Below are 27,970 nucleotides of genomic sequence, written 5' to 3' on the forward strand. Positions count from 1 at the left end.
ACCTCTTGCACTCTTGTGACTCAGTGGGCAAAAATCCCCACAGCCACACTTCAAGATTTAGTGGAAAGCCTTCCCAGAAGAATGGAGGATGTTACAGCAGCAAAGGACGAACAACTCAATATTTTGGAATAGGATGTTCAATACTAAGGTATCCACATACTTTTGGCCTTATAGAGCATGTAAAGCTTATTTTTATAAATATTATATACAAATCATCACTTGGCTGTGTTTATGTACAGAATTCAGTAATTCTCAAAGTGGGGTCTCTGAAACATGGACAGGGGGTCCTTTTTTTAAATTTATTTTGTAGCACTGGTGGGCACCACAACCCATCATTACCAAAGCTGTTATATTTATTATCTCAAAACACAAGGCCTATAAATAACCTCAAGTACATAATGTGTTGGTGAAAAGTTCAGGAAAAATATACATATTTAAAATAATCTGCTGAATATTTGAATATTATATAAGCTATTATATTATTATTATTATTATTATTATTATTATTATGTATAATATGTGGAAATAATATATATGCTAATTTTACCACCTATGCATAAAAATTAAGTTTTATATATATATATATATATATATATATATATATATATATATATATATGTATACACACACACACACACACATATACATATATATATATATATATAGAGAGAGAGAGAGAGAGAGAGAGAGAGAGAGAGAGAGAGAGATGTCAGACACAAGTGCTGAAGTGGTCACGCGGGGTGGGCGTGGCTGTCAGAGTCCCTTTGCCAATCGAGCAATCGAGCGTTAAACTTGAGGCTGCATTGTGATTGGTGGAGAGTTCGGAAGTGGGCGGGGACTGAAGCTTTGTTTACTAATGGGGAAAGGAGCTTTACAATCGGCTGCTCACTCGTACAGCTGGAAACTTTACCAGATGATTATTGGTAAGCTAACTTTACCGTCTATGCATAAAAATGACATTTTTTACATAGAGTTACATTTTTATTCACTGTTCAGCTCCTTTTGGGTTTTGGTAAGTAGCTTTTGGGTGAGCTAATCACACACTCGGAACCTGTGCAGAAGTCTAATTTAAGTCACTACAGCTCCTTGAAGAAAATGGCAATAACCTTGTGGATTTATAATGGAAACTAGTGCAAGGGTATAAAAATCCACTTTAAAGCTTAATAGCTGTGAACCAACGAAGCGTGAACAGCAGCAGTGTGTTCAGTACGGAGAGAGTCTGGAGACTATTTTTATTAAAGAAACTTTTAGTGTTAAATTTTAGTCCAGTTAAAGACTACTACATGATGCATCTGTGTAGATATATTCAAAAGCTTCGATTCACTGCTCCTGCCATGCACTTACACTCACTCATTTGCAGTCCATCTGTTTCAGGGACGCCTGGGATAAACAAGCCAGCAGGACTAATCCCCCATGACTTTCAAAAATAAAAAGATATCAGTATAAGGTTTTTGGCATCCACATCACATTATTAACTGCTAACAGATGTCTTAAAGCAGATTACTTTGGACTTTTGTGGAACCAGTATTAGCACTACTATTCATGGTGAGAAAAATGTATATGGTATGAAGAAGCATGTCTGGGGCTGATTTCTTTCTAGCTCAGGCTGTAGATTCATGCAGATGATCAGTGACAGTCGTGTCGGAGTTAAACATGACACACATCCACATACAAAATGATACATTAAATTCATATATAATTTAAACTTTAAGTTGAAAGCTGACCCAAGCTAGCGTCAAATAAAAAGTCTAGCTACAAATTATAGATACAGTCAGGTCCATCATTAGGCTAAAAAAAAACAAACATATCAGAGAGATAGCAGCAACTGTAGGAGTGGCCAAATCAACAATTTTGTACCTTCTTAAAAAGAAGGAATGCACTGGCGAGGTCAGCAACACCAAAAGGCCTGGAAGACCACGGAAAACAATTAATGTGGATGATTGCAGAATTCTTTCCATGGTGAAGAAAAACCCCTTCACAACAAGTCAAGAACTCTCTGGAGCAAGTAGGTGTATCATTGGCAAAGTTACAATCAAGAAATGCCTCAAGAACAGAAGGACCAGATTAGACTAAAAACCTCTTAAAAAAAAAAAAAAAAAGCCTGTCCAGTTCTGATGGAAGATTCACATGTACCAGAATGATGGGAAGAGAATTGAAAATGATTATAATTAATATTAAAGTATTAAAAATAATCCTAATATTTATTATGATCTAAGTTTGTCCAATTACTTTTGATCCTGTGAAAATGGAGGAACTATATAAAAAATGGCCATAATACCTAAACGGTTAATACAATATTTTTGTTAATCCCCTTGATTTAATGCTGAAAGTCTGCACTTCAATCATATCTTGATTGCTTCATTTTAAATTCATTGTGGTGGTGAACTGAGGCAAAATTACAAAAATTGTGTCACTGTCCAAATACTTATGGACCTGACTGTGTATGCAAAAAATATTTTATACACATTTTATTGCTAAACACATAGGCAGTATGCATTCAAACAATTGAGGAAACAATATAAAAAAGAAATCTGCACGGCCTACTATTCTACTACATAAAGTGCAAGGTCGCAATTACAAAGGCCTTTTGATATCCATCAAAAATTCGTCACTATCATTCATTTCAACGAGAACAAAGCATTGACAGTCAGACTGCATAAAATGCATAAAAATTACACTCACCACAGTTGAACAATTAAGAGAATAGATGCCAAAAATTCCTGGGAACTTGGCCTAACGCTGTAAATACAATGTCACAGCCTTAAAACTTTGGTCAGATGGGAGGAGCTTTAAACTTGAAAATATGAGAATGTTCATTATTATAATCAGTGCTTTCCACATTGACTGTGCTGAAGAGATAGAGCACAATGAAATGTGTATGCATTTTGTTACTGCAAGAGAGGCCATAATTCTGATTATTAAAAAAAAAAAAAGTGTAGATGGAGAGTGTACCAGGCAGGGCAAATGGAACAGGCCCTCATGATAATGGATCAGGCATAAACATGACAGCGAGGCTGACAGCCAACTTCCTGTAAACAATCCGTTCCACTGAGCTGAGCTGCAAGAATTCTGTCAGTGCTCGTCTGAATAATAGGCCGTGTTACATGGCACATTGCAGTCCAAGGGCAACGCATGGGAAAGTGGAAACTGGCAGTAATTTCTCCTCTCCCCTGACAGTGTGGGCTGTTTGTTTGTTTATCTGCTGAAACGTGATGATGAAGGCTGTGCTGGTGGTGCATGGCGGCGCGTGGGCCATACCCGACGTGTTGGCTGAGGCTTCAGTGGCTGGGGTGAAAGCTGCTGCTCAGGCAGGGAGTGTTATTCTGAAGAGAGGGGGGTCTGCACTGGATGCTGTTGAAGTGGCCGTGAGAATGATGGAGGATAATGTGGTTTTTGATGCAGGTCAGTGCCAGTCATCATCTTAAATGAACGTTCCCTGACTTTTCTAACTGATTTTCCCAAACCTATTCTGTTCACTGCTTATCAATGTGCCATCCATTTAGATTTTATAGCAGTGCTGTTGTATAATGCATTTAAACACCAGTATACTATATCTTACCATAATCTCAGTCATCAGCAATATAATGGAGATAAATGCCCTGAATATGATTGGGTCCTCCTGATAATAAGACATGGTGGCAGTGTTTCAGGGACTAAAGGCATGTTTTTTTGTGGCAAAAAAAAGGAATTTCAACAGGTTACTCGCAGGTCAAAATGTCCTAACATAATCTCCGGTGTAAATATATTTTATAGAAATAATTTTGTACATTACTTAAAGCAACTGACCCAAACAAATCATGGGTCAAACAGTCTTTCACAAATTGGATACATTTGAACATGTTTGAACTAACACCTTTTTTCTGTTTGCTTAACTTTGGATTAGTTTTCTTCACAAACAGAAGAGTAACTTTTAAAACTGTGCTGTACAATATGCTGGCTTCCTCTAAAGCTGGAACTTGGACCGTGTTTCAATGCCAATTTGCTGTTAATGATTAACCTGAGTGCAGGAAGAGAGGACCTCAAGTATTCATCAGATTACAGCAAGCCAGTAGGGAGCAAATAAGACACTTCATTAACGCAACCTGTCTGTCAGGGTCTATCTCATTTGTGATTGTGAACTGCCACCATAGGTGAAACAGCAGAACCTCTTCATAGAAGAGGAGCAAAATCAGCACTTCATCAGGGGTATCAGTTAATACCCTGGAGTAGCACACACTACTCCAGTGTTTAAAATGCTGATCAATAGATGATTAATGGAGTGATCTAGTGATACTTAGAGAAGAGACACACAGGGAAAGTTGTACATGAGTGGAGTGCATCATCTCCCAAGGAGACGCATTGAATTCAAAGCATTGTGAATACACATATAATGGAGTTGACGACTGATAGGGTTGCTGTTGCTTCTGAGGTTCTCTGGCTGCAGGATTCATAACAGGTTTGAAATGTTCTGAAAAATTCACAGTAACAGCTAAATATCATGAACCAAATATCATGATTTTATGTATACATATATATAATCTTTTATTCATTCGTTAATCGTCAGTAACTGCTTTATTCTGGTCAAGGTCACACTGCAGCTGAAGACTGGAACGCTGCATAAGGTGGAAATACACTTTGGATGGGACGCCAGTCCAACATAGGGCACCATGCAAATATACATCACACCTAACAACAGTACAACATAGCCAATTTTTTAAGATGGAAGGAAACCTGAGAAAACCCACAATGACATGGGGAAAACATGCACAGAAATTCCACACAGACAGTAGCCTAAGCCGAGGATCGAACCAGGGACCCTAGAGCTGTGAGGTGCCAATGCTACTTGCATTCTTGCATTAATTAACTTCCTGGTATAAGTGTGGAAGTTAGCATAGATGTGTAAGCCTTTCTTTTTGACGTTGATGATTATCAGGCTTATGCCATGGGAGAGAGGAATCTGAGATGTTTGGATTCAGATCACACCAAATGAAACCCCACTTTTCTGGCAGACATTGTAATTTGATACCAATGCAATTAAATAATTTAGTTAAGGAAACGGGTAGAATATTTTAATCGGTTTTGCTCCTAGCCTTAGTTTACGAATGCAGTTCTCTGTGTGGTATTCACATTCTGTAAAGTCGCCCTAAGCTTTAATAAATGTGTTTTATTAAGTCAGGTCAATTAATTTGAATTTGCCAACTAATTAAAGTGTGAAAAAAATTGTAACTGTGTCTGTTTTACTAAAATCTTTTAAACTCAGATAGAAACAGTGGGAGCTAAAGTGTTCCTGAAACGTACAACTCCTCACCCTATACTTGTGTGCACAGCTCTGAAATAGGGGTCTATCATGTAAGTCGAAACTTCCACTGAGAGCCTGTTCAGATGATAGTAGTTACCCTCGTCTCTCTCAGCAGGCTTCAATCGACTGAGTACATCCCACTTGAACACTGAGTGTGTAAGGAAGTCCAAACCTAAAGGTTGGACTTAATTTCTCCTCTTTTCTTCCCACCAAGAGAAAGAGCTTAGCCAACTGAGATCGAGCCTGCTGAAAGCGCAGGCGTGGTGGTGTGGGGTGGTGAAGTGAGCAGTCGTTCTCCTCTGAGTGATGGTGTAACAGACTCGTGTGGCAGTGTTGCTGTCTTGCTGTAGGTCACGGCGCTGTGCTGAATACCGATGGAGAAGTGGAGCTGGATGCCATCATCATGGAGGGAAAAACGCTGGGCGCTGGTGCTGTTTCGTCAGTTAGAAACATTGCTAACCCCGTTAGCCTTGCCCGTGCTGTGATGGAAAAGGTGCAGTTTTCACCATTTTATTTCTCTTTTCTGTGAAAATGAACTAGTAATCAAAAAGGAACTTGCTATTTAAATTCTTTTTTAATTCATCATGATGACCTCTCTATTGGCTGTGTTGTTCTGCACTGACCTGTAGTGCCATAAACAAAATTCCAGTTCTGCAATCAGTTTCTCGCTGCAAAAAAATAATATCTTAGCAAGTGAAAACTGCTTGAATATAAACAAATTTATCCAATATTTCTCCTAATGAAATTAACAGATAAAAACTTGAAAGAAAAATGATCTGCCAATCAAATTTCAAGCTTGAAATGAGTAAAAATCTTCTAATAATTTTATTTGTTGTATAATATATAGTATAATAATAACTATATAAATACATAGTATAATATTTATATATAATATAAATATTATAGTTGTCTAGTTCTTCTTCTATAATGTCATAGTATATCACAGTGCTGCTATGACAGTAGTGCTTGTTGCAATGCAAATCACAGCTTTATATTAATGTACTTGTTTCTATAGAGATTTGTATATTTGTACTATAGGAACTTGTATGGCAGACAGTCCTTATAATCTACACTCACCGTCCACTTTATTAGGAACACCTGTACACCAGCACATTCATACAGTTATCTAATCAGCCAATCATGTGGCAGCAGCAAAATGCAAAAAAAATCATACAGATACAAGTCAAGAGCTTCAGTTAATGTTCACATCAAACATCAGAATGAAGAAAATGTGTGATCTCTGTGACTTTCACCATGTTATGGATGTTGGTGCCAGATGGGCCGGTTTGAGTATTTCAGAAACTGCTGATCTCCTGAGAATTTCACACACATGGTGTGAAAAACAAAAAGCATCCTCTGTGCGGAGGGTCTGCAGGCTGAAACGACTTGTGCATGAGAGAGATTAGAGGAGAATGACCAGACTGGGTTGAGCTGACAGGAAGTCTATAGTAACTCAAATAAGCACTCTTTGCAACCGTGGTGAGCAGAAAAGCATCTCAGAACACACAACACATCAAACCTTGAGGTGGATGAGCTACAGCGGCAGAAAACCACATCAGGTTCCACGTCTGTCAGCCAAGAACAGGAATCTGAGGCTATCATGGGCAAAGACTCTCTAAAACTGGACAGCTGAAGACTGGAAAAAGACCAGGTGATTTTTGTATCTTCAGCTGTCCAGTTTGGGTGGGCCTGTCTAATAATAATAATAATAATAATAATAATAATAATAATAATAATAAAATAGTCTAATTTCATGGACATTTCACAAAATTAAATGTAAATTTAAATAGTTAAGGTGTATGGCATGTTGTTAATTGATATAAAATTGTAATACTTGGCAAATTCTGTGTTATAATGGCGGTCTGCATCACGCCACCGCATTGTTGATTATGTTCCCATAACAGCACTCCTGCTTGTCTTTTACATGAAAAATATTAGATAAATTCATCTATATTCAAGGTATTTTTCTTGCCCAGATGTTTCTTTTTTCCAGTGCTCCACATTCCTCTAAGCCCTCTGTTTGATACCATATGTTTAGCCTGATTTGCCAGCTGAAGTTCACCTTGGAAATGGAAAATGATAAGAAGCAGCACGTATAATGTAAATCGCTCTTACAAAGCAAAATTCTGTCCAGCTTCTACGACTCTTTGGAGCAGATTATATTTCTTGAAAATACATTAATATGTTTTTCTTTCTGTCGTGAATTATATTCCCGATAAGAATCTATGGCATTAAGATTTTTTTTAGATTTCATCCTGACTCCTTAAGACTTAACGTGTTATTTCCTCTGCAGCTTTGAGATGACGAAGTCAAAGGGAGGTCAGTGCCGGCTGATTTTCAGATTGATTTCAATCAGCTCTCTTTGTAATGCTGAAAGTGGAAGTCTTATAATACAAATTTGGTTCCCACACAGAGCGCAAAGGCTTGACTGATCAAGTGAGCAGCTCTTTTCTCTTTTGTAATGCAGCTTTGTGAGAGAAACGTGTCTTTATGGCAAGCCTATTGAAACTCGTTTCTAACTTTCTGGGATGATCTTGTACTGTCAGTGAAAAATTAGACGGTAAAAAAATTGAGGTTCACAATGTTATCATAAAGCGCAGAAAATACAGCTCAGTGCTCGTACTGCAATAGTATTTGTTTAGTTTCTTAATTTCACCAACACTTTATGCAAATTTATGTAAGTTAAAAAATTCATCAGGCAAAAATTTAGCACCAAATTTTGTTTATGGTTTTGTATTAGTCAGAAATATAATATTAGAACAAAATGTATTAGACTATGCCTTCAGAGTGTAGAGACTAATTTTCCTACACTTTTCTAAGCTTGAATTTATAATATTTTTCTTGCAACCTCTTTTTATGCTGCCTACGATTCTGCGGTTGAAATATTCACCCACAGGACAAAACAAACAGCTTCTATTAACTTGCTTTCACACCTCTGATACACAAATTTCACCTTCCATTGCAGCAGACACAAGGGAAACAAGAAGCCGGTCTTACAAGAGAATTGATTAGACGCAGCACCTGTGTTGACTGCCCCGAAAGACCTTGGCCTTCCTGGGGATTGGCGGCACTGTTTAATAGGCCATATTAAAAATTCATCAGCCTGTGATCAATGCAGCGATCGAGCTTCACTGAGCTCATGCTCCTGCCTGTGATCTACACTGCACTATACATGACAGAGAAAAATGACATTAATAACCACTTTAATATTTAAAAGTTTCCCAAACTGGAATGATGTTGTGTCTCAGTTTTATTTCACACAGAGAGGAAAAATAGAGCAGTATTGTCACTTTTGTTCATTTTGCCATGTATTTTGAAGACAGTATTGTACCAATTTAGTGACAAATAGACAGTGAAAGGAAATTCACATTCATACATAGTTAAAGTTTTATTTTAATGATTAACCTGAGTGCAGGAAGAGAGGACCTCAAGTATTCATCAGATTACAGCAAGCCAGTAGGGAGCAAATAAGACACTTCATTAACGCAACCTGTCTGTCAGGGTCTATCTCATTTGTGATTGTGAACTGCCACCATAGGTGAAACAGCAGAACCTCTTCATAGAAGAGGAGCAAAATCAGCACTTCATCAGGGGTATCAGTTAATACCCTGGAGTAGCACACACTACTCCAGTGTTTAAAATGCTGATCAATAGATGATTAATGGAGTGATCTAGTGATACTTAGAGAAGAGACACACAGGGAAAGTTGTACATGAGTGGAGTGCATCATCTCCCAAGGAGACGCATTGAATTCAAAGCATTGTGAATACACATATAATGGAGTTGACGACTGATAGGGTTGCTGTTGCTTCTGAGGTTCTCTGGCTGCAGGATTCATAACAGGTTTGAAATGTTCTGAAAAATTCACAGTAACAGCTAAATATCATGAACCAAATATCATGATTTTATGTATACATATATATAATCTTTTATTCATTCGTTAATCGTCAGTAACTGCTTTATTCTGGTCAAGGTCACACTGCAGCTGAAGACTGGAACGCTGCATAAGGTGGAAATACACTTTGGATGGGACGCCAGTCCAACATAGGGCACCATGCAAATATACATCACACCTAACAACAGTACAACATAGCCAATTTTTTAAGATGGAAGGAAACCTGAGAAAACCCACAATGACATGGGGAAAACATGCACAGAAATTCCACACAGACAGTAGCCTAAGCCGAGGATCGAACCAGGGACCCTAGAGCTGTGAGGTGCCAATGCTACTTGCATTCTTGCATTAATTAACTTCCTGGTATAAGTGTGGAAGTTAGCATAGATGTGTAAGCCTTTCTTTTTGACGTTGATGATTATCAGGCTTATGCCATGGGAGAGAGGAATCTGAGATGTTTGGATTCAGATCACACCAAATGAAACCCCACTTTTCTGGCAGACATTGTAATTTGATACCAATGCAATTAAATAATTTAGTTAAGGAAACGGGTAGAATATTTTAATCGGTTTTGCTCCTAGCCTTAGTTTACGAATGCAGTTCTCTGTGTGGTATTCACATTCTGTAAAGTCGCCCTAAGCTTTAATAAATGTGTTTTATTAAGTCAGGTCAATTAATTTGAATTTGCCAACTAATTAAAGTGTGAAAAAAATTGTAACTGTGTCTGTTTTACTAAAATCTTTTAAACTCAGATAGAAACAGTGGGAGCTAAAGTGTTCCTGAAACGTACAACTCCTCACCCTATACTTGTGTGCACAGCTCTGAAATAGGGGTCTATCATGTAAGTCGAAACTTCCACTGAGAGCCTGTTCAGATGATAGTAGTTACCCTCGTCTCTCTCAGCAGGCTTCAATCGACTGAGTACATCCCACTTGAACACTGAGTGTGTAAGGAAGTCCAAACCTAAAGGTTGGACTTAATTTCTCCTCTTTTCTTCCCACCAAGAGAAAGAGCTTAGCCAACTGAGATCGAGCCTGCTGAAAGCGCAGGCGTGGTGGTGTGGGGTGGTGAAGTGAGCAGTCGTTCTCCTCTGAGTGATGGTGTAACAGACTCGTGTGGCAGTGTTGCTGTCTTGCTGTAGGTCACGGCGCTGTGCTGAATACCGATGGAGAAGTGGAGCTGGATGCCATCATCATGGAGGGAAAAACGCTGGGCGCTGGTGCTGTTTCGTCAGTTAGAAACATTGCTAACCCCGTTAGCCTTGCCCGTGCTGTGATGGAAAAGGTGCAGTTTTCACCATTTTATTTCTCTTTTCTGTGAAAATGAACTAGTAATCAAAAAGGAACTTGCTATTTAAATTCTTTTTTAATTCATCATGATGACCTCTCTATTGGCTGTGTTGTTCTGCACTGACCTGTAGTGCCATAAACAAAATTCCAGTTCTGCAATCAGTTTCTCGCTGCAAAAAAATAATATCTTAGCAAGTGAAAACTGCTTGAATATAAACAAATTTATCCAATATTTCTCCTAATGAAATTAACAGATAAAAACTTGAAAGAAAAATGATCTGCCAATCAAATTTCAAGCTTGAAATGAGTAAAAATCTTCTAATAATTTTATTTGTTGTATAATATATAGTATAATAATAACTATATAAATACATAGTATAATATTTATATATAATATAAATATTATAGTTGTCTAGTTCTTCTTCTATAATGTCATAGTATATCACAGTGCTGCTATGACAGTAGTGCTTGTTGCAATGCAAATCACAGCTTTATATTAATGTACTTGTTTCTATAGAGATTTGTATATTTGTACTATAGGAACTTGTATGGCAGACAGTCCTTATAATCTACACTCACCGTCCACTTTATTAGGAACACCTGTACACCAGCACATTCATACAGTTATCTAATCAGCCAATCATGTGGCAGCAGCAAAATGCAAAAAAAATCATACAGATACAAGTCAAGAGCTTCAGTTAATGTTCACATCAAACATCAGAATGAAGAAAATGTGTGATCTCTGTGACTTTCACCATGTTATGGATGTTGGTGCCAGATGGGCCGGTTTGAGTATTTCAGAAACTGCTGATCTCCTGAGAATTTCACACACATGGTGTGAAAAACAAAAAGCATCCTCTGTGCGGAGGGTCTGCAGGCTGAAACGACTTGTGCATGAGAGAGATTAGAGGAGAATGACCAGACTGGGTTGAGCTGACAGGAAGTCTATAGTAACTCAAATAAGCACTCTTTGCAACCGTGGTGAGCAGAAAAGCATCTCAGAACACACAACACATCAAACCTTGAGGTGGATGAGCTACAGCGGCAGAAAACCACATCAGGTTCCACGTCTGTCAGCCAAGAACAGGAATCTGAGGCTATCATGGGCAAAGACTCTCTAAAACTGGACAGCTGAAGACTGGAAAAAGACCAGGTGATTTTTGTATCTTCAGCTGTCCAGTTTGGGTGGGCCTGTCTAATAATAATAATAATAATAATAATAATAATAATAATAATAATAAAATAGTCTAATTTCATGGACATTTCACAAAATTAAATGTAAATTTAAATAGTTAAGGTGTATGGCATGTTGTTAATTGATATAAAATTGTAATACTTGGCAAATTCTGTGTTATAATGGCGGTCTGCATCACGCCACCGCATTGTTGATTATGTTCCCATAACAGCACTCCTGCTTGTCTTTTACATGAAAAATATTAGATAAATTCATCTATATTCAAGGTATTTTTCTTGCCCAGATGTTTCTTTTTTCCAGTGCTCCACATTCCTCTAAGCCCTCTGTTTGATACCATATGTTTAGCCTGATTTGCCAGCTGAAGTTCACCTTGGAAATGGAAAATGATAAGAAGCAGCACGTATAATGTAAATCGCTCTTACAAAGCAAAATTCTGTCCAGCTTCTACGACTCTTTGGAGCAGATTATATTTCTTGAAAATACATTAATATGTTTTTCTTTCTGTCGTGAATTATATTCCCGATAAGAATCTATGGCATTAAGATTTTTTTTAGATTTCATCCTGACTCCTTAAGACTTAACGTGTTATTTCCTCTGCAGCTTTGAGATGACGAAGTCAAAGGGAGGTCAGTGCCGGCTGATTTTCAGATTGATTTCAATCAGCTCTCTTTGTAATGCTGAAAGTGGAAGTCTTATAATACAAATTTGGTTCCCACACAGAGCGCAAAGGCTTGACTGATCAAGTGAGCAGCTCTTTTCTCTTTTGTAATGCAGCTTTGTGAGAGAAACGTGTCTTTATGGCAAGCCTATTGAAACTCGTTTCTAACTTTCTGGGATGATCTTGTACTGTCAGTGAAAAATTAGACGGTAAAAAAATTGAGGTTCACAATGTTATCATAAAGCGCAGAAAATACAGCTCAGTGCTCGTACTGCAATAGTATTTGTTTAGTTTCTTAATTTCACCAACACTTTATGCAAATTTATGTAAGTTAAAAAATTCATCAGGCAAAAATTTAGCACCAAATTTTGTTTATGGTTTTGTATTAGTCAGAAATATAATATTAGAACAAAATGTATTAGACTATGCCTTCAGAGTGTAGAGACTAATTTTCCTACACTTTTCTAAGCTTGAATTTATAATATTTTTCTTGCAACCTCTTTTTATGCTGCCTACGATTCTGCGGTTGAAATATTCACCCACAGGACAAAACAAACAGCTTCTATTAACTTGCTTTCACACCTCTGATACACAAATTTCACCTTCCATTGCAGCAGACACAAGGGAAACAAGAAGCCGGTCTTACAAGAGAATTGATTAGACGCAGCACCTGTGTTGACTGCCCCGAAAGACCTTGGCCTTCCTGGGGATTGGCGGCACTGTTTAATAGGCCATATTAAAAATTCATCAGCCTGTGATCAATGCAGCGATCGAGCTTCACTGAGCTCATGCTCCTGCCTGTGATCTACACTGCACTATACATGACAGAGAAAAATGACATTAATAACCACTTTAATATTTAAAAGTTTCCCAAACTGGAATGATGTTGTGTCTCAGTTTTATTTCACACAGAGAGGAAAAATAGAGCAGTATTGTCACTTTTGTTCATTTTGCCATGTATTTTGAAGACAGTATTGTACCAATTTAGTGACAAATAGACAGTGAAAGGAAATTCACATTCATACATAGTTAAAGTTTTATTTTAAGTTGCTTAGTAGTACAGAGGATTATATTGTACAGGATTGTTTTTTTTTTTTTTGCTATAAATATTTTTTCATTGAAAATTAGGGAGCAGCAGAGTGAAATAAAAGAAAATAATTCCTTTAATAGGGTATACACATATTCTTTCTTATATTATTTCTGAACAGTGACCTTCAGTTCAAGAGCAACAGAGAGAGAATAGACAAAAAGTTCAAATGTCAGTGGTGCCTCATTGTTAACAAGAAAATCCTCACAAGCAGAGATATAAAACAGAATTTTACCACAAAAACTCCAGTGTGTGTGGACAAGCTGGCAATCTTTTTTTGTGTGTGCCAAGCAACAGTGAGAAAAAAGCGAGGTCTTACCTCTACTTAATAATTAGCAGCTCCATTTTTTTCTTATGTTCTTTTGGCTTACAAGTCTGAAGCTTGTGAATTCGTGGTTTAAATGTCACCTAGATAAAGGTCGGGCAAAGGGGAAGTAACCTCTAACAGATGCAAATGTGTTTCTTGTCTTTCACATCTCAAGTCTTTTCCCCGTCAGCAAATTGCTTTTTCTGCCATGTATTTGTATGTGTCCTGAATGCTGCTTTATCTGAAAAAACACAGAAGCAGAGTTTTCAGGTGTCTCTGTATTGCTGTAGCAAAGAGTCATAAATCTTAAATGCTACAGCTAAACCGTGCCACCTCTGAAATGTACATGATCAGGTTTTGAGTTTTTTGCTCAGTCCTGATGGTGTTCTTGCTTGTGCTTATATCAGCATCAGTGTGAGGGGATTTGCTTTATTTGATCTGTAAGCCAGCCAGAGGAGATCTCTTTAAGTCTATGAGTTACTCAGAGCTCATCAGTGGTGTTCACATGGCCTGTGTTGACTTTTATGAACTTAAAGTTACTGCAGTGGGGATCATTTTATCATACAGAGCAACTTTAATGATAATGTTTTCAATTTCTGTACCATGTGATTATTGAATGATTAACTCCCAGGTTATTCGTAACCACTTTGTTTTTGGGCGAGCGGAGGAAACCCATACAAAAGTCCACAAGATAGTAACTCAAGCTCAGGATCAGGCCGGAGACCCTGGAGCTATGAGGTGGCAAAGCTACTTGATGCACCACTGTGCCATCCTGCTAGATTAAAGGGTTAATACCATATAATGTATCATACAATGCTTAAGGTGTTTGGACACACTTTATTCCACATCCAGAGCTCTGGAGATTTACACAACAGAATCTTTTACTTGCATTACAGCAAAAACTGCACAAGAGTGTGTGCCTTAATCTATTGCTAGTATGATGCATGCATGTGAGTGCAGCACTAATACAAACATTTCATATTCAATTTAAATTCAGTTAGGTGTTTAACACAATTTTGCTAAAAGCTGTATGCCAGTGTGGTTAATTGTATTAGATAATTGTCATGTTTTCCCCTCAAAATAATTAACAACACGCATGTCTTTTCTTGTTTTTCTGTTTTGGGTTCTCCAGACTGAGCACATCATGTTGACGGGCAGGGGAGCGAACCTGTTTGCAGAGAGCATCGGTGTTCCTACAGTCCCAACACAGGCTTTGGTGACGGAGGAGGAGAGGAAAGAGTGGCAGCGCTACAAGAAGTACGCTGTTGGTGTCAAAGAGCTTTTTAACTCACAGTGGTAAGTAGCTCTCCATTCGAGAGCGTGTTTGTGAGTGAGCCAAGTATCTGGGCTAGAGTTAATCCCATTTCATTTCAGTGAAACAAAGAAGAGAATTAAAGCAATTTGTTGGAAAATGTGTCAATAAATTTATCTGAGTAGTGGGTTGAATTATACCTGATGAATTAAACTAATGAAAATATAATGGACCCTATTACAAGAAATAATGATTGTAAAGTTGCTGAAAAAGTTTGTTTGCTCTTTACACTTCACTAGAGACAGTTTTTTAGATGTCAAATATGAAGGACCATCAATGGTGGCTGTTTTTAAGCTTAACAGCATGCTTTCAGGGATTATGGTGATGGAAGTCTCATGATGTGAGTTTGCTGTGCACAATATTTCAAAAGAAGCTTTTTTTATGTTTTGTCAGACATATTTCTGAGGAAAGGTGTATCTTTATGATGTGTCTTTCCTAACAGATTTCTTCCTCTAGGCATTTGAATAGTGAGTTGATTTTCAGAACTGCAGCTCTCTAGTTTGAAGTTTGTAGTTTTTAGTCTATATATCCATTTTTTCAGGAGCTCATATCAAACACATAATGAAACATAACACCACTTTAATACAGATTTCTTTTGCAATACATTTAGTACGCAGGACAGGCCATCCTACTGACAGGTCAGTTTATTTAACAAAGCATCTATTATTACTCTTGTTTGAGGATAAGTATGGTGTTTTTTTTTCTTTTCTTTATCACATATAGGAATTATTTACTTGTTTCAAATTTAGGAATGAGAACAGATCTGTAGTTCAGCTGTGAATGGCCTGATTTTGCTTTGCTCCCTCGGAAACCTCTACAACTCTTGCTTTGCTGCTACAGCTCATCTGTTATGTTTAGTCAAACAAAGAATTCGTTTTTTTTTTTTTTTTTTTTTTACTAAAACTAGGACAGTGCTAAAATTAATCTTTCCATGAGACTTTATGGGCTTGTCTCATTTTCTTTATATATATGTATATATATATATATATATATATATATATATATATATATATATATATATATATATATATATATATATATAGTCTCCATGCATAGGGGAAATGAACATAGGGGAAATTTCAGGTAGCCTTTAAGAATGCCTTTGACAAAAGAAGAACATACTGAAATCATTCTCATGGCTGGATCGGGAAGCTGTCACAAGGTTGCATTGGACTTTAACAGGGAACATGGTAAGCACTTCACACACGACACTGTTGCCAAAATTATTAACAAATTCAAAATGGAAGTGTTGTGGACCAGCCGAGAAGTGGACATCCACAAACATCCACTGACAAACCGATCACCAACAACCGTTTACTGAGTAGGTACAAAAACATTTTGGATTTCCAAACATTACTTTTCCGAAAAATAATATTACAGAAAAATGTTTGTATGTCAGTAAAGAAAGCAGCATATTACATAAGAGTCAAAGTGCGACAGTCAAAGTCTCCGCAAGAACTGTGGCAGGTTCTCCAAGATGCTCAGTACAACTTTCTAGATCATTTCCTTATAAAACTGCACAAATTGTACCTGGGACTACTATTTAAGAAAAAACAAAAAGCAAATGTTCGTCACACCAAATATTGACTTTGTTTAGTTTATTACTGTTTACTGCACATTGTAGAAAGATTTAATTTCATTATTTTTGAGGTCATCTTTACAGCATTTCTTTGCATGTGCCTAAGACTTTTGCACAGTACTGAAAGAAATACAGTGGAATGAAAACATTAAAAATGACTTATAAATATGAAGCAAAACAGTGATTTTAGTCCTTGCTACATTCCATAAATCACACCTGACACCTTGTACAGACACTTGTTTTCATGATGAGAGTGAGGAATGTATATCTGGGGCTGTAACCATAAATTTTTTGTATACTGCAAATAAGTGAGATAAAGATATGGTATAATATGCCAATTAAAGGGGAAAAAAGCAGTATAAAGTGACTTATGTTGTTGGGCAACCACAAGCTGACCTCAACCTTCAGTGTGCCTTGGCACAGATTCTAGAAGTCTTTGGAACTGTACTGGATCAACACCATTCTTTCAAAAGACATTCCCTCAGTTGGTGTTTTGATAATGATGATGGTGATGGTGAAGAACACTGTCTAACACATCAGTCCTAAATCTCCAGTAGGTCTGGGTTGAGATCTGGTGACTGTTAAGGCCAATAGCTTATGATTTACATCACTTTCATTCTCATCAAATCATTCAGTGAGCCCTTGTGCCATGTGGATGGGGGCGGAGTCATCCTGGAAGAGATCACACCCATAACAGAGCCTATTATTATTATTATTATTATTATTATTATTATATGTCATGCATTCGTATTTTTAAATCAATTTTAAAATGAAATTTGAATAGTTTTGTTACAAAATCAGAAGCAGTGGGTCAGCAGGACATTTGACCAGAACATGAGGGTTAAGGCAGTGCAGTTGGAGCGAGTAGTACTGTTCCCTGTCACCTCTGTTTCCCGAGGAGGTGAGGTAGAGGAGGCTCTGTCGTGGCGGAGTGTAACCTCAGACCCACTGGGAGCCAGTAAAAATAGTGCCAAGGGGGTGTTAAGTGACAGCTGGCTGAGCTACAACCTTTCATCCCTCCCCACCGCGCCTCCATTATTGATGACCTCCCTGCGCTCAGCCACACTGCTGTCACTGGGCTCTTTAATACACAGCCCTTGGAACACAATTATCCCATGCCTTCGTTTAGGGTGATTATGCGGCAACCTGCTGCCCATACTGCCTGACCCTGGTCTTATATTACACCAGGCCCAGTGTGATGGCTCACAGAGCAGGTTTAAATGCAGTGATCATAGTTTTGTGGTTCTGGAGGTCAAAAAATTATACCAAATGAAGTGTATGTATTTTTAATTCAATCTTGTTATTATGTCTTGTATTTGAGAAAGTGAAAATTAATAATTGCATATCTTTCTTTGAAGGTGTTCTTAAATATGGAATGAAACACAACGGGGTGTGCTGTTTTTAGAAAATGGGGTGGTGTGATATGGCCCAATGAGATGCAGAAGTGTTTTATTCCTCTTATACCACAGCATTTTGCCAACATTTACAGTTTTTAATTTAGTAATAAGTGTTTCATTGTTCTTTTTAACCATTAGCATAGTTATGTTTAATGTTTCGGAACTTCTCTGAGACAAATTAGTTTGTGTTATCACTTCCATTTTCTTACAGTTACAGTTATATCTGCTAATAGCTATAACAGTTGTTCCCTCACCAGCCTCTCTTTTTTCCTCTCTCTTAAATATTAATAAGATATTAAGAAAGGCATATCTTTTAAGCATAGCTTTCCTATGGCAGAAAGGTTACTGACTATTACAAAGCCCTGACACCTGAGACTCTTCTCACAGAAAATTTCACCATATCAGTGATTGTACTTTTAACGTCTTAACATATTTTTAAATCTGTTTATTTTTAGCCTGAAATTATGTAAACCATCTGCCATACAAGTCCCTAAGAATGAGCTGTTACTATAGAAACAAAAACATATTAGAATGAGCAAATTAATATAAACCTATCATTTGAATTACAGCTGGAACTATCGTCAGAGCTGTAGTATTATAGAAAATGAATCAACACCTTCTGACAGATTAAAGAGCTTAAAAGTGTTGTGGTATAACTGTTAGTATATACCATATAATTACCATTACTACTGTATGCTTTGTTCACAGACATCAGTCACTGATATACAGTATAAATTTCATATATGTGGTATATCATGTATCCATAAATTTTTAACTTCAGATATTACTGCGTACTGTGAGAGAAAGTGAACTCCACCACCTTTGGTTCAGGACAGCTGAGGACCAGCTTTCAAATTTGAATATTTTCATGCCATATTATACTGTTTATTAGACTGCTTGCAAAAATTTACTACCTGTTTTTATAATTTATTTGGAATGAAATACAGTCCACTATTACACAGCTTTTAAATGCAGTTTTCCCCAAAGCCGCTAAGCTTGATCCAGCTATTGCTGGCGATTTAAAGGAGTAATCAGATTCGTGTCAAAAGTGATTGATGCCTCAGGATTTCTTGCCAGCTGGATCAGACAACTATTCTTCATAAGAAAACTGTTTGCTTCCTGGTCTCTCTCTGAGAACAGCCTGGGGACTGTGTCTTAATTAACTTAATTAAATAAATTAAAATCCTGCTAATTTCTATGACAAATCTGAAGACTAACCTGTGACACAGTGATTGAGTGAAAAAAATCGCACCTCCTCAGTGAGACATGGTGGATTTGGCCTGTTACAGCTGCCAGTGGAACTGAATCACTCGTCTTTATAGGAGTGTGTATTAGGATTAATTCCGAAATGTACAGAAGCATCTCAACTGCTCAGATTTAACCGCATGCCTCAAAAAGTGGTCGATTGTGTTTCATCTTGTAGCAGAATAATGACCTGAAACTAGAAGTTCTGCTTTGTAATGCCAAAAATAATTGAAATGATCGGTGTGATTTTGATGCGCTGTGATCTAGCACATTGGATTTGAAATATAATAATTCCCTGAACCCCCTGAGCACAATTTTCACTTACTGAAGCCATTACTAATAGCAAAAAGTCCTGAAAACAAGCGGGAACTGAAGGTGGCTGTATTACAGGTCTAGCAGAGTATCTGGCAATGTGTATTGATTATAGACTTAAGTCTGTATATAACCATATATAACCATTATTTTGATAATGTAATTTGTCCATTATATTTGGTCTTCATAAATGGGAAAATTTACATGAATCACATAGGAACAACATATATACACTGTGTGTGTGTGTGTGTGTGTATATGTATATGTATATATATATATATATATATATATATATATATATATATATATATATATATATATATACACATAATATCCCTATATATTTCTATAGTCAAATATTCTTTGTGACTGTGAAAACTGGAGTCTTTTTCCTTCTTTTTGTTCAGCAGATGTTCATATTGTGTCCCATTTTTGTGACTGTGAAAATTACAATTCTAACCCTGCTACATTTATATGATGCATATAATATTCAGTTTGGTACAGTATATGGATGCATTTGAAGCATTAAAATTAAGAGGAACACACAGGAGGAAAGGAAAGTCCATAGGCCAAATTATATTCAGATATTTTTGAGGATGTTATTTGGGTGAGATTGCATCTCTCACATCGTTCATATGATATCTTTACCAATATCAGAGTGTGCTCTCTTGGGCTACACCTTTCAAAATAGGAGATGATGTTCAAAGTTTTCCTCACAGTGTAGAAAATAATCTTTTTTCCCCCTTTAGATTATTGATAGACCTTTCTTGGCAGGACATGGGGGAAATGTCAAAGAACTTCAAAGAAGATGATTGGAGTTAAAGATATTAATAATGCAATCTCTTGTACAAGGTGCACTTGTTTTAAATGACATGCCAATGCATAATTGAATCTGAAGGAAAAAAAAAAAGACAGCTACCTGTTCAAACCTGTCTGATTTTGCAGTGGCCATGACACAGTTGGAGCAGTGGCTCTGGATGCATTTGGGAATGTTGCCTGTGCAACCTCAACAGGAGGAATCAGGAACAAAATGGTGGGAAGAGTTGGAGATTCTCCTTTCATCGGTGAGCTGCTTGACCTTGTATTTTAAGGTGATCGTTTGATCAGCCTGTTATTGCTGCAGTTCTGTCTATCACATGGTTCATTATATTTATGCCAAAGAGATCATTACTTTTCAGTGATACTTCCTTTGTCATGAGGTCCTGTTAATTAAGGCTGGGTATTTTTGTGCTGTCTTGTATGTGTGTGTGTGTGTGCGATAAGGATCAGGTGGATATGCAGACAATACGAGTGGTGCTGTGTCCTGCACTGGGCATGGCGAGTCTATTCTGAAAGTCACCTTGGCCAGGCTAATCCTCTTTCACATGGAACAAGGTACTGATTGACTATTTTTTCCCTTTGGATCTCCAGTTTGTTGCGCATCTAATCCCTAAAACTGATGTTCAATGTGAATCCAAGGTTTATCTAGCAAACACATTCAGGCGTTAGACTGATTGACATGAAGTAAACAAAACACAATGGGGCAAATGAAAGGAAACACCTGACATGAGTCAGGAGCTAAATCAATTCAGTGGATGTCATGGAACTCGATCTGGTGTGCAGATAGAAGAAGTGATAAATCACTGGACACGATACTCCCCAGGTAGCCAGCCTAGATAAATGTCTTTGCTTTGTCTTTATTGAAGACGAGCAATTAAATATCTGGGGCCTCACATATAGATGATGCATAAGCACAAAAATGTTGCATGCCAGGTTTCATGCACTTTTTTGAAGGTATAAAAATAAACTTGGCATGCATGGCATAATACAAACTTCTCGTCATACCTAATTCACAAATTTGCTGCAAAGTTTTAGAACTGGAAATCGTAACGTAATTCTTGGAAACCTTAACAACAATTTATTATCTAACGTCTGTTCTGTTTCATGGCCTGTGAAAATCTAGCAATTCTTCTGCTGAAATGCTCGACTTGGTAGTGATTAAAATTTTTAAACCACTGAGATGTAGGCAGTTATGTCCAAATTGAATGACAGTTGGCACTGTTAATAAACCTAATGGTAAATTAAGAGATTTACTTGATGCATGATTATGACTGGCTTATGAGCTGATTTAGATCCCCAAGAGCTATACTGAATCAAATTGGTTTTACCTATCAAGCTGCAAATCCTAACTACACTGGAGTTCTCAGCAATGATATGTTTTTAATTGGAAAACATCACATTGTAAAGAAAACCCAGTATGACTGACCAGTCAGGCTTCTCCCAGACACTGTATAAACCCTGTGTAATCCAGATACATACGATTTGAGAATTTGATTTATTGACTTCATGCCTAGAGTAATAAAGGCATCTTTGGAGAATAAATTTGCCAGTTATAACAGAAAGCAATTTCAGTAAATGAATATGCAAATAATCTGTTAAGCTCAATTGCTTCCTGATGTTGTACAAGATGCAAGATGGCCTGGGTCAACCTTTTAATTAAAATAAAAATAAAAAAGTAGTGAGGGAACAAACTTCAGGCAAGATTTGTGTAATAGTTGGCTTCATAGTAAGAATGACGTGTGAGGCTTACATGATTTTAACTATACATTTTTTTGACCGTACTGAATATAATCCCTCAGGATTATGTATACCGTGGTTACCCACTTAAAAATGGCTCCCAAAACTATGAACTGATGCTCTGATGGGCTCGGGCTTGGTCAATGGATGACTATTCAGCTGGACAGTCTATAAATAGACTGAAGTACGTTGCGTTGTGCAGGCATGTGCTGTGCTATAATATGTGTCACATAAACATGGCTTACCTCAGCCATCAGTGGTGAATTTGGAAGACCCCGATCATAGACAACCAAATATAACCAACCTCACAAATCAACCAGATGAACAGCTCTCAATTGTATGCAGTAAACAAAATGTAAATAAACAGAATATTATTATATTTGATGTTATTCAGATCAACCTATAAAACTGCCATAATGATTCAAAATACTTGGTGAATCTGTACAGGAGAGCAGGAAGGAGTACAGAGGAGGGCATAACAACAGTAAACAAAAACATAACAAAAAAAGCATAACAGCTACGTTTTCAATATAATCCTTTTACAAATCAGTTGTCTAATGTCCATCTGAGTGCTGACTGGCACAGAAAAAAACAACATATTTAATCACTGGGCTGTTCAGAATGGTAGGACAGGCCCACTGAGGTTCCAGGACAATAAGCAGAGAGAGATTATGTGTGTGGTTGGATCTTGAAGAAGGACTGTATGACTACATTCACAGTCTCTTAGCATTTCAGGCACATAGTGAGAGTATGTCCAATCCCAGCAGATGAGACAGAGGATGCAGTGCATTCTTTACACACCGCCAGCTGAGCTCAATATCTCTTTCTTTTTCCTCACCTGAAGCCGAGTGTCTGACACCAGAGTCCCCCATTTCATTACTGTCTGAGCGGAAGAAAAGGAACTGCATTACCTAACCTCTGTGCAGACTGCTTTCTGTTTTTTTTATTTTTCTATTTCTATTTGCATTTTACAGTAAGAGATATGCCTTCATTACAATATAATTTGACTAATCATCACCTAAAATCAGATCAGATTGATTCAGATTGAAGGAGTGGTAACTCTCCAGGCTTAGTGGATTGTTATTGGCACTAAGCTGATGGGCAGCAACTTAGACTATATCTGTGAGAGCCTTTACAGCCACTGCAGCACACTGGCACTCCATCAGTTTACACTGTTACTAATCAAGCTGTTACTGAGCATCCATGTTGTCTCAGAAATTCTTTCTTATTCATTCTTTCCATAGCTTTGCCATTGGGTTTTATCCCAACATTGAGATTGGTAGAGGGTATTTATTATCATTTGCATATGCCAAGAAGACATAACACTGGGATGAGAAAAGGTGGGATGAGAGCACATTTAGATATGTGTTGATTGAAATGTATAAAGGAACAGTGCACCGTTCTATAAATCAGAAAGTGTTAGTATATACACATATTCACTGCTGCATTTGGATGCAGGATTGTAGTGGCAAATCTAGGCAAAGCTTTAAACGTAAAGCTGCAGCAGATTAAAGAACCACTTCTAGAATATTGCTACTTGTAATTAATAAGTTTTTCAGTTTTTCTAGTCAAAATAGTAAAGCAAAATCTATAGGAGTCCTATCCAGGGTATATTCCCACCTCACGCTCAGTGTTCCCTGGATAGGCTCCGGATTCACCATGACCCTGAGCAGGATAAAGTGATTACTGAAGATCTATATATATATATATATATATATATATATATATATATATATATATATATTTGTAGACACATACAAAATTTCTCATATATGCAGTCTAGCTTCGAAAGGAAGTTTGTTCAAAAGACAGCCTCACTTGGATGATGTTTTTACACTAAACAGCATGCATGTTCTGCATCCTGGTTAGAAAGCGAACTTCACATCACTATCAAATCCTGCTGGCCACCACTCCAACCTGCTGGGCATTGTTATGTTCTTTCTCAGCTTGCCTTTTGCTGCTGTTCTTTTTTTATATTGTGCAGGCAGTGCTTTGTAAAATCTCTCCCCACAGCCACACCATCTTCAGATTTTGCATGAACATGCCATGCTAACGTATGTGGCATGAGGATCTGACACTGCCATTGCCAATCATTTTAATTGGTGTGTAAGAGGGGAGGGGTTCAGACAGACAGCAACCGTTGGTAGAGGATAATGAGGCAGTGTGTGTGTGTGGAGGGTCAGCAGGCTATTGTTTGCTTGTGATTTCTGCAGTAATGACTGTGGAAATGGACAGAGCCGCTTCGCTTTTTTACTCTGTGTCTTCGTGTTTATCCTTTTAAACACCAGCCTCCGCATAGCAACCAAGCCACTCCATCTGGCTATGGGAACTGTGATGGCTTGCGTTGCCAGGTCTTTCATGAAAATTGCTGCTTCTTTGATTAAAACGCGCATATTCTCTGGTTTCTTGCCATGCTCAGAAATGAGTTTGTGCTTGAGTCAAACCTAGAAAAAACTTTTAAGGCAGTGTCTGCCATTTATCTTTTTCAGACAGTCCTCTGCTCCATAGCACCTGTAATGAATAATTGCCTGAACTCTACCACTAGTTTGAGCCCATGCTATACTCTTCTCTGTCTGGAGTCTGCCAGGTTACACTGCTTTATCACACAGCAGGACACAAATTGAAATCCTGAGACTTTTTCTGTTGCACTGGGAATTGGAAACAGTAAAACAAAGGACAGAATGGAGGAATGAATGAATCCTAGAAAAGAGGGTTCTTTGGATGGTTCTAGCTATGTTGAGGGGTTCTACTTGGAGCCTTTGGTGAAAGGGAAACCCTGTTTTTAGGGCCCTTAATTAAGGGTCCCCTTGATAGAACATCTAAAGTTCCCCTTATTATTATTATTAGTAGGAGTAGTAGTAGTAGTTATTTGGTAAATAATTAAAAAATAATTTGAAATATACTATTACATTGACATACATTATAATTATAATTATAGTTTGTATTATTTTTTATAATAATACTATTCTTACCAATACCAAATAACTACAACAATAAAAACAACTTCTACTAGTATTACTAGTAACAATAACAATAATAATAATAATACCAATATCTTTTATACAGTCTAACACATAATAAGATAATAGTGAGATATGATATTACATAAAATATATAATAATATAATACATTATAATTACTATTGCGAGGCACAGTGGCCTGGTGGTTAGCATGTTTGCCTCGCACCTCCAGGGTTGGGGTTTGAATCCTGCCATCATACATACATACATTTGCATGTTCTCCTCGTGCTTTGAGGGTTTCCGGGTAGGCTTTTTGTGATGGCGTTTCCAAATCATTTGTAGCGTGTGCACGTGTGTATTATTGTGCCCTGTGAAGGGTTGCACCCTGTCCATGTTCCGTGGGATAGGGTCCAGGCTTCCCTGCAACCCTGTGTAGGATAAGCGGTACAGAAAATGGATGGATGGATAATTACTACTGCATTGTAATATATTTTTTATTAATAATATTATTCTTATCAATACCAAATGTGTACTACTTCTACTACTACTAACAATAATAATAATAATGCCTACTGACATTGAATGGATATTGATTTATTTGCATATTTGCTGTAGTTGCATCTGCTTCTTTTCCTCTCCATTATTCAATGCATGTTGCAGATACTATCATTGCCCAAAATGATGTGATTTTACATCAAATAAAGGAAATGGTACTGAGATTCATGGTTAGTTTATTCTGCATAATGAAACACCTGCTCATTGCTGAATGTGTTCACTTGAGTGACACTAAATAAGATTGTTTATGTGTGATAGGAAAGTCAGCATGTGAAGCAGCTGATTGCTCTCTGCAGTACATGGCCGAGCGTGTTCAGGGGGGTGGAGGAGCCATAGTCGTGTCTCCCACCGGGGACTGGAGTGCGGCGTTCACCACAGAGCGCATGGCCTGGGCCGCCTGCAAGGGCGAACGTCTCCACTACGGTTTAAACCCCAAAGAAATGTTTGAGGAAACATTGAATTGATAACACAGTTGTTGTATTTTTTTGTACATCTAAGTTTTATGTGACCATGCCATAGAAGAATGAAGAAATAAGCTCAGGAAAAAAGAAACATTTTGAACTTTCTCACTTAGGTCTGAATTAATTTGATATGATTTTTAAAAGAATTTTAAGAATATGAGGCACTCTGTGTCACAGGACAGCATTTCTCACCCAGCGAGGTTGTAACAGAGCCATATTTCTATACACCATATCATCAACAATGCTAATTCTGAAGTGGATTTATTATTATTTATATATTTTCTATTGTCAGTGAAGGACTGTTTCAGTCACATCACATCCATAACACAAGTATAAGTAGTGTGTCATATATACATTGCTCATGGTGAGGCTCGGGTAAATTTTTATCATGGAACATTATAAGACACACAGTATGGATGTGTTATTTAACCTGTATGTACGTGACTGGATTCTCTGATAACGTCTGCCAGATGGCATCCGGAAAACCAGATTGTGTGCAGAGACGTAGCAATGTATAGACCTAAACAACAATTATTTATATCTACACATACTTCTTGTTTTCATCCAAGTGACATTGTATATTTAATACCTTTGCAAAGGTCTTTAATATCCACAAAATTACCTTAAAATTGCATTTCCCCCCAAATTTCTCTTTGTGATGTCATGTCCATAATGCTCATAAACTGCTGTATATCTGCAAAATGTAAATTAATATCTTATGTTTGAAAAGTAGCCTATATGCTTTCTCTACACAGTATGAAATTTCACATGACCAGATATAAAAATAAAACCCTGTCTCAATGATACTAAGCTTATTTTAGCAATGAGACACTTTGCAAGTCAATATAAATTTAAATGTTACGTCCATGAAACTGTCATTGCTTTACATCATTATTCTTGAGCAATAATAAATACAATTATATATAATAAATACAATAAATATAATTCACAGGCTTTTAATTTATCGCTGTACAATATTACTGTATTGTACTTTTACTTACCTATTTGCTATTTCTCTCTTCAGGAACGAGGATTCATTGATTTAATTTTAGAAAATCTACTAGCACAATATAGGCATCCTAAATTACATAGTGGTTATAACTTCTGTGTTCTAAAATCATTATCCCATTACAGTATATTCATATTTCATAGTGCTTTTCTTGGACCAGTCCAGCTCTTCTTGTTAATCACACTATCACATTACATGATTTACTACTCCATTTGCATTTGAATATGATTTAGATATAGTTTCAAACTCGCTTTACTTCAGTCTCGTTTATATTGAATAAATAATTGAAAGCACCTGTAATGATGATTCAAGATCCAATTAGTAACATCATTAAAAAAAAAGAATGGCTTATAATGAAATCTGACACCAAGGGTCTTCTTCAATAGCTCCCATTTAATAGGCTTATCTTATTGAACTTCAGTGTAAAAGGAAATCAAAGTTAGCCGAGTCATTAGCTGTACTTTTTTTGTTCCATCCCTCTTTCTTAAAAAAGAGAAACTCGTCTTTGAATAATGACTGATGAATTCAGACGCATCCCATAAGCAGAAGGATGAATAATCTCTTCCAAAAAAAAAAAAGAGGTATCTCCAGAAAATAGTTTAAAGCAATTTACTTTCACAAAAAAAGAGTGGCTTTTACTTTTCTCGGACTGGGAGAGCCAGATGGTCCTGTAAAATCATATGTGCTATTTGTGTTATTTGCTTAAATGTTATCCATAAAAATGTCTACATGTTGAACATTTGCAAAGTAGTTTGAAATCATGTAATGGATAAATGGTAACTGATGAAAAATGCAGAATTTGTGTGTAATAAAGGTCTTTGCTTATTTCCCATAAAAGCATGATTTTTATTCTTTCTCCAGTCTGTACCTTTTGC

The 27,970-nt window shown here is 37.1% G+C and overlaps 1 protein-coding gene across 1 annotated transcript; it reads left to right on the forward strand.

The window, feature by feature from the left end:
* Nucleotides 1-798: 798 nt before the first annotated feature.
* On the forward strand, nt 799-27,932 carry si:dkey-103j14.5 (isoaspartyl peptidase/L-asparaginase). Its single transcript, XM_026938626.3, has 7 exons — nt 799-923; nt 3,178-3,402; nt 5,629-5,771; nt 14,842-15,005; nt 20,500-20,618; nt 20,818-20,928; nt 25,884-27,932. Exons 2-7 carry the CDS (start codon nt 3,213-3,215, stop codon nt 26,087-26,089), a joined length of 933 nt encoding a protein of 310 aa, XP_026794427.2. The 5' UTR covers nt 799-923; nt 3,178-3,212; the 3' UTR covers nt 26,090-27,932.
* The last annotated feature ends 38 nt before the right edge of the window (nt 27,933-27,970 follow it).

The sequence above is a fragment of the Pangasianodon hypophthalmus genome, chromosome 3 (assembly GCF_027358585.1).
Source record: "Pangasianodon hypophthalmus isolate fPanHyp1 chromosome 3, fPanHyp1.pri, whole genome shotgun sequence".
NCBI classification, from domain to species: Eukaryota; Metazoa; Chordata; class Actinopteri; order Siluriformes; family Pangasiidae; genus Pangasianodon; species Pangasianodon hypophthalmus.